The sequence below is a fragment of the Haematobia irritans genome, chromosome 1 (genome assembly GCF_050003625.1).
Source record: "Haematobia irritans isolate KBUSLIRL chromosome 1, ASM5000362v1, whole genome shotgun sequence".
Lineage (NCBI taxonomy): Eukaryota > Metazoa > Arthropoda > Insecta > Diptera > Muscidae > Haematobia > Haematobia irritans.
Window position 1 is genome coordinate 251,786,133 of NC_134397.1, and position 8,476 is coordinate 251,794,608.

Sequence of the window (8,476 nt, forward strand, 5' to 3'; positions counted from 1 at the left end):
TTATTTCTTTAGAAAAATTTATAAAAAGTTTATTTCTTTAAAACATTTTGTCATAATTTTATTTCTTTGGAACATTTTGTCATAAAATATAGAAAATTCGACAAAATTTTATTTCTATAGAAAATTGTGTTAAAATTTTATTTCTATAGAAAATTTTGTAAAAATTTTATTTCTCTATAGAAAATTTTGTCAAAATTTTATTTCTCTATGAAAAATTTTTTTCAAAATTTTCTTTCTAAAATTCTAAAATTTCTCAACATCTTATTTCTATGGAATATTTTGTCAAAATTTTATTTCTATAGAAAATTTTGACAAAATTTTATTTTTATAGAACATTGTTTCAGAATTTTATTTCTATAGAAAATTTTTGAAGTACTTCTTAGTTGCACTGCTATACTTACGCAAATTTCGGATTTCATTAAACTTTCTTAGAAATGAATAACATCGTTTTCAAGGTAACTTTAGAATTAGGTTTTTTTTGGTTTTTTAATTTTTGCAAATTTATTTTTATTGAAATTCAAATATATATATATATATGACAAACAAAGATATATCTCACAATTGTTGCTTAGTGTTGGCTTCGAATGGTGAATTGCGTTGACGACTTGTTCGTCTTCTTCTTCTTCTTTCAGTTTTTCGGTAATTGCACCAAATGTGTGGGATGTGTTATGGATAAAACGCAAGGACCAAATATTTTGTGATTGTGGCAGAAGTGTTATATTTTTGTGTTATGGAATATTTACCATGATTTTATTTCAGGATTTTCTTTTAATTTGGATTTTTTCTTGATTTTGCTTTTTCTCTCTATATATATATTTTTTCATAATTATATAATATTATTGCTTTTCACTACTGCTGTTTATATATATAGAATATAATGATCAGTTATAATTGAAAATTTATATTTGGTAAAAGGGGAGGGAGAAAAATATAACATATACATAAATAAAAATTATTTATATATATTTTTTTTTTTGGTTAAATAAAATATTTTGAACTGCATATTTAGTTGTTGTAGGCTGGGATTTATTTCTTTTTTATCCCAAAGGATGTTCCTCAAAGCCTTAAAATTTAATAATAGTTTACAATCGTTAAGGATTGTGTTACATATTTTTTTAATTTTTTTTTTTAATTTGAAAAAAAAAATTGTAATTTTTGTTTTTTAATATGAAAGTGCTCTAAGAATTTTATTTTTATTTTTTTTTCGGATTTTTAAATTTCCTCATCTCTTTAGTTTTAGGTTTTCTTCTAGTTATCTGATTTCAAAAAATTTTAGAACATATTTTCTGTTGATTTTTATTTGGATTTATATCGTATATTAGTTGTATTATTTTTGTTTCTAATTTAAATATATATAGATATATATTTATATATAATTTGTTCTGTTGTTTTTTTTTTTAATCTAAATAAAACTAATGGTTGTTTGTTGTATTTAGTTTCTGATTTTTGCTTTATCTTCATATTTAATAAATTTAGAATTTCTTGTACAGTGTTTTGTTCACTTTTCTTGGATTTATTAGTATTTTGGTTTCATTTTTGTTGCTTTAGTTTTTTCGTTTTTAATTTTTTCCCTTCAATCACTTTGTCCATATATTTCTTTGCTGTTGCTTTGGAAATTGGTGATAATCGTTTGTGATATTTTATGAATAATGTGTGTTTTAAGCATTAAACCTTTTTTTTGCTTCCTCAAGGGAACTTTCAACCTTTATCCCAAGATCGCGACATCTGACCAGTGTGAATTTCTATTTTGTTAAGTCAGTTGTTGCTTTGTTAACAATTAACTATTTTTTGGTTTTCTTTGATTTTTTATATATATATTTCAAATTTTTCTAGTATTCTTTTACGCAGGTTTAGGATTTCATTTTGTTTGTTTTTTCTTTTTTTAACATAATTTCGTTGCTTGGTATTATTTTTGCTCTTTGGATTTTTTTTTTTTAAATAATTTTACTATTATATTTTTCTTACAAATTCTCCTATCATTGGGAATACTACTATAAAATTTTTTGCGACAATCCTTAAGGGAGCGTTTTGCCTTCTTAGTCCTTTGATACTAATTTTATATCTATAGTAGCTTTTATTTCAATTGATTTTTCTTATATCTGGCCTTGCTGTCATATATTTGCCTTGTTTTTAAATAAATTAATTAATTTAGCAAGTTTATGTCCTAATTGCTTGTTTTCCTTTTGAAAAATTTGTGTGTATGTTTTTTTATAAATAAAAATGCAAGCAATATTACCAGAATTCTATAATACCACATACCCCAAAATACAACTCTGTGATATTTTAGATTGGGTAATATTCCTCTTAAAAACAAAAACAATAAACTATTAATCGTTAATGTTTTAAAATGTGGTTTACATTTAATTAAGGTTCTAATACACATAATATAGTAAGTGTAAAAAAAATTGGTTTCTTCGAATATGGGATAATATGAGGAAAAAAATATTTTTTTTTTCTTACAAGAGATAGAAAAAAAATATATTCCTATAAATAAAATTGCAATATAAATGAACCAAAGCTGCACACTTATATAGAATGGAAAATAGTAAAAAGATAATGCAATAAGAATTAATATAAAATTACGATCCTTCCAAGATCAACTCGTAAACGAAAGTAAGAGAAAGAGAAAAAAGGGTTTACCCAACATCGAAAAAAGAAACATGAGTCAATGCAAACTACAACTCGAAGTTAAACAGACATGCTCTCTTTCTCTCACACACACATATTACACAATTCATTTTTAAATACCAAAAAATCCTACATATACACATTTCCGTAAATATGTTATTTATAGAAAATATTTTTTTAGCATGTTCTAGTCTGCACACATAGCCGAGATATAATGGTCTTAAAAGTTAAGTAAATTGCAATTTACTTTCAATTATTGTATTTATAATATCAATTCTTTGTAAGAAAATTGAAATAGACTTATATAAAACAAATTATTAAAAATTAAATTTCCCCATATATACAATCTAAACAACAATAAACAGCTGCACACATGAAAACTTTATAAGAAAATCGAAAGTTACGTTGAGAGCACATATTCCCGATTAAAAATTTATCGAATATCAATTCGAATATTAATTCGAATATCAATTCGATTTTTTAAATAAAACTAATTTATTTTTTGGTTTTTGAAATTTCAACTTCGATGAGTTTACTGAGTCACATGTTTGCACACATAGGTACCATGGCGATTTTATGGAAGACCAAGTAGAAGCAAATATATCCAAGACTTTACCTTTTCAATATCAATTCGAATTAAACTGTATTATTCGAAATTATTTTTTATTTACTTATTTTTTAATTAAACCCTGTTTATTGAATCAAACATATGCACACATAGGCAACATGTAGATCATATAGGAAACCAATTAACTGTAAAGGCTTCCGGGATTTTATTTTTTCAATATCAATTCGTTTTACAAATATTTGGAATTAAGGATAGGATTCCTACAAGCAAAAAATGCGAAACTCTACTAAATAAACATGAAAAACACTTTAAAAGCACATATACTTGACGAATAGCAATTCGAATGTTTAACTGAAAGATATACTAAACGATATTATTTTTTATTTATTTATTTTTTTTTTTTTATTTTGATTTTTTGTTAAGAGAAATGTTTTTGTAAGTTAAATGTTTGCACACATAGAAAACCTATACTTGCTATAGAAGATCAGTTAGATGTAAATATTGCCAGGATTTTATTTTTGCAATATCAATTCGTTTTAATAAAATTTGGAGTTTATTTTAACACTCATGCTAGCAAACAAATTTTGGAAACTTTGTAGTATAAAAACATAAAAATTTAAAGAGCACATATTGCTGAATATTTTTTTCGAATATCAATTCGTATGTTTAAATGAAACCTTACTCAACGAATTAATTTTTTTATTTTATGGTTTTTGCACTTTCAACTTCGATGAATTTATTTAGACACATGTTTGCACACAGAGGCAATTTTATCGAAGACCAACTACAAGTTAATTTATCCTTGAGTTAAGCTTTTCAATATCAATTCGAATATTATGTTGAGAGCACATTTTCCAGATAAATAATTTGTCGAATATCATTTCGAATGTTTACTTTAAATCTTTACTAATTTAAATTATTTTTTATGAAATTTAAACTTCATTTTAAATTTAAGTTTATTGAGTTAATCGTTTGCACTCATAGGCAACATGCCGAACTTAAAGAAGACCAATTAGCTGCAAATGTTAGCAGAATTTTAGATTCTGAATATCAATTAAATTTGACGTTTTAATTAAATTTGATATTAATTTGAAGAGTAAAAGCATAAACTATGTAGTGGGCACATATTCCCGACGAATATTTTTTTAATGTTTAAATGAAGCCTTTCTCAACGATTTTTTTTATTTTTATTCATTTATTTATTTATTTATCATTATTTTTTTTGTTTTTTTGTGAAATTTCAACTTCAATGAATTTATTGAGTCAAATATTTGCACACATAGCCAATATGCCAATTTTATTGAAGACCAATTACAAGTAAATTTACCGATGATTTTAGCTTTTCAATATCAATTCGTCTTAATCAAACCAATTAAGAATAAGATCGGACAATAACAGCACATCTTCCAGACGAATATTTTTTTCAATATTAATTTAAATATTTACATGAAATCTCTACTGTTTATTTTTTTATGAAATTTAAACTTTATTTTAAATTTAAGTTTTTTGAATTAGACGTTTGCACACATAGACAACATGTCAATTTTATAGAAGACCACTTAGCTGCAAAGGTTGTCGGGATTTTAGGTTTTTATTATCAATTCGTTTTAATGAAATTTGGTGTTTATTTGGAAACAGAAACATAAACTATGTAGTAAGCACATAATCCCGACGTATATTTTTTTAATGTTTTAATTAAACCTATATTAATCGGAATTGTATTTTTATATATTTAATTCATTTTTTTGTAATTAAAACTTTCTTATATTTATTGAGTCTAACGTATGCGCACACAGGCAACTTGCCGATCTTATAGAAGACCTATTAGCTATAGAAGCTTCAAGGATTTTTTGTTTCAATATCAAATTTGGAATTAAATTTAGGTATCCTCCGATGGAAATTTAGGTCTCCAAAATGGAAACTATACTAAATGAATGTGAAAAACACGTAAATATTTTTTATTATTATTTATTTTTTTTTTTAATTTTGTTATGTTATTTTTTTATTTTTTTTTTTTTGTTTTTTAGGTTAAATTTAGGCACACACAGGTAAAATGTCAATCTTGTAGAATACCAATTAGCTGCAAATGTTGCCGCGATTTTGGTTTTTTCATATCAATTCGTTTTAATGAAATTTGGAGTTAATTTAAAAACTCATCCAATAAAAAAAATTTGGAAACTTGAAAAATAAAAACATAACTATGCATGCTGAATATTTTTTTGAACATCAATTCGAATGTTTAAATAAAATTGTACTACTCTGAAAAAAAAAATTTTTATTATTTTTTTATATAAGCTGTGCAACGTTTTTTTTTTTTTGTTTGCACACATTTGCATCATGTAAATATTATAGAAGGCCAATTAGCTGTTCATGCTGTCGCGATTTTGGTTTATTCATATCAATTCGTTTTAATGAAATTTATAGTTAATTTTAATACTCGTCATATAAAAAAATTAGAAAACTTGGGGAATAAAAACATAACAATGTATGCGGAATATTTTTTTCGAATATCAATTCGAATGTTTAAATGAAAATTATGGTATTCGGAACAATTTTTAATTTTTTTTATTTAAACTGTGTTAGGTTTTATTTTTTTTTTTTTTTAATTTATTTTATGCACACATGTGCATCATATAAATATTATAGAAGGCCTATTAGCTGCTAATGCTGTCAAGATTTTAGTTTTTCAATATCAATTCATTTGAATAAAGTTTGGAGTGAATTAACACTTATCCTAGAAAAAATGATCGATTTTTTTTAAACTTAAATGTTAAAGTCAAATGTTTGCACACATAGGCAATATATTGATCTTAGCGAAGACAAATTAGATGTGAATGTGTCCAAGACTTTAACGTTTCAATATCAATTCGTTATAATCAAAACTATGTCGAATAAAATTGAAAGTTACATTAAGAGCATACCAGACAAATATTTTATTTAATATTTCAATATGTGCCTGACTGAGTTGGAATTTGCTATGCACGTGAAATAAAGAAAACAAATTGACAGAGATTTTTCTTATTTTATTTAAATTAAATCCGAAATACGGAAATAGCACCATAACTGATGAAATAATTGGAGATTATTGCAAAATATGCAGTTTTTGTGACAAGCCCATTGAAAATTCATTGCTTCTAATCCGATTTTGCACCAGATTTTTATAAAAAAAAATATTTTTATAAATAAATGTTATTAAACTATACAATATATATTTTCTGAATATAAATTAATTTTAATTTAATTTTCATCCTTCCCTCATATTATCCACATAATTTCATAAAACCTTCTAAACAGAAATCCATGAGAATGATTTGAGATACTAATTGGTATTAAAGCGTTTCGTAATTGCAAATCGTATTGTGTGGTGATCTCTTTTTGTGTTTATTTATATATATATAGATACAATACAATATAATAATAATAATATATAATACTTATATAATTTATATGTATATAATATAATAATTAATTAAATGTGTGTATAATTTTAAAGTAAACAATTGGTTTTGTTGCTGTTTTTCTTTTTGTTTTTGTTTTATTCATAATGACTGAAAAATATTTGGAAATATTAAATATAATTGTTGTTGATCTTTTTTGGTTTTTTGTTTAAGGATTCCAATTTGTTTTAATAGCATTTTATAATAATTTTATTTGTTTTTTTTTTTTTGGTTTCTCATTAATTAGATTTTTCTTGTAAATTGTTAATAAAATTTTAGAATTTTGTGTTGTCAATGATTTATGTTTTTGGATTTTCGTAGGAGTTTTTTTTTTTGTAGATTTTTTTCATTTAGTTTTACCATTCAATAGATTGACAGATTACTTAATAAGCTTACTTCAACCTCTAAAGCAAGTGAATTGCATAGATCTCCCTTTACTCAGTTCTCTTAAATATTTTTGTATGTGTGAGAGTTTAATTAACTTGTTCTCCAATCTTTCTAAAGACTCTTACTCTTCTCTTTGCTAATTTTGTGAACTTAAGCAAAAAATAAGTATTTTCTCTAATAGGCTTGAATCTTTGATTTTTTTTCGCTTTTTTGTTAATTTATTGCTGGGAAGACTGTTTGAAAATTGTGTATTGTAGATTTTTATTATAAATAGAGAAAACGTAAATGATTTTGTGCTAAGATAAACGACAACACAAGTACGTAATATTTATGTCTACAAAGCAAGAAAATGTCATGGTCAAGAGCCATAAGAGCTGAGCCATAAACAACAAAATGTAAAACATAAGAGAGAAAGAGATAAACTTTTATAAAGCTACACAAGAGATTTAACCAACGCTTTTTTTTTGTTGTTTTTCTTAAGACTTAATAAATTATAGGCAATTTTATTTTTACTGTTTCATATTTTTTTTGTTCTTCTTTGTTTTCCTTTGTATAACACCATAACGTGTATGTGTGTGTGTTTTTTTTTTCTCTTTCAAATATGCTTTTCTTTTTAGGTCCCTTTTAAAGTATATAAGAGTTTATATAGGATTTCTGTGTTTGCTTTATTTATTTTATATTTTTTATTTTGATACTTCAGCCAACATTCGAAACAATATAGAAACCATAGAAAATAACACAACAAAAATGTTTATGAAATTAGAACAAAAAAGCAAAACCAAGATAATAGCAATAACTTAAAGTATTAGAATGCAAGTGTTTACATTTAACTGTAGCCACTTAACGACGCTCTTTAATCACCATCCAAATGGCTTGACAAATATAGACCATCAGAGGCACCATTAACACCAACGACGATATATCATGAGCAGAAGCACCATTGCAACCATCCTCAGTGCAACAATAGGTTTGAGTTTCCCAGATTTCTGAAAGTGAATGAAGAAAACGAAATGATGTTTTATATAAATTAAATTGTAGCTAAATTAAATAATATATAATTTAAAAGAAAATCAAAAGGAACAGAGAGCTGCGAGTACAGTGAGAAAGCATTTAAAACAAGGGCAAGGTCTAGCACATGCTCCCTTCACCATGAACTCTTAATATATTACGGCCTTTTTAAAGAGTTTTAAAACAAAGATGAGTCTTCCCTTTGCTAAAGCGATAAAACAGGGAATATATCAAAATAGGCTTTCGCAGTGTTGTCAACTGCTGCGAAGCAAAAATAGTGGTGACCGGACCACGGTTGCCACAAATTTTGACAACATTTTCTATAGTAATAAAATTTTGACAAAATTTTCTATAGGAATAAAATTTTGACAAAATTTTCTATAGAAATAAAATTTTGACAAAAATTTATATTGAAATAAAATTTTGACATAATTTTCTATAGAAATAA

At 24.6% G+C, this 8,476-nt stretch overlaps 1 protein-coding gene across 4 annotated transcripts in view; it reads right to left on the reverse strand.

Moving 5' to 3' along the window:
- Positions 1-447: 447 nt before the first annotated feature.
- The window catches only part of LOC142220253 (uncharacterized), a 346,247-nt gene continuing 338,218 nt past the window's right edge, over positions 448-8,476 (reverse strand). For all 4 annotated transcript variants that reach the window (XM_075289289.1, XM_075289305.1, XM_075289296.1 and 1 more), the window contains exon 4: positions 448-8,006. In XM_075289289.1, coding sequence (XP_075145404.1) covers positions 7,861-8,006 — 146 coding nt within the window. In that variant the 3' untranslated portion in view covers positions 448-7,860. The remainder of the gene's footprint in view (positions 8,007-8,476) is intronic.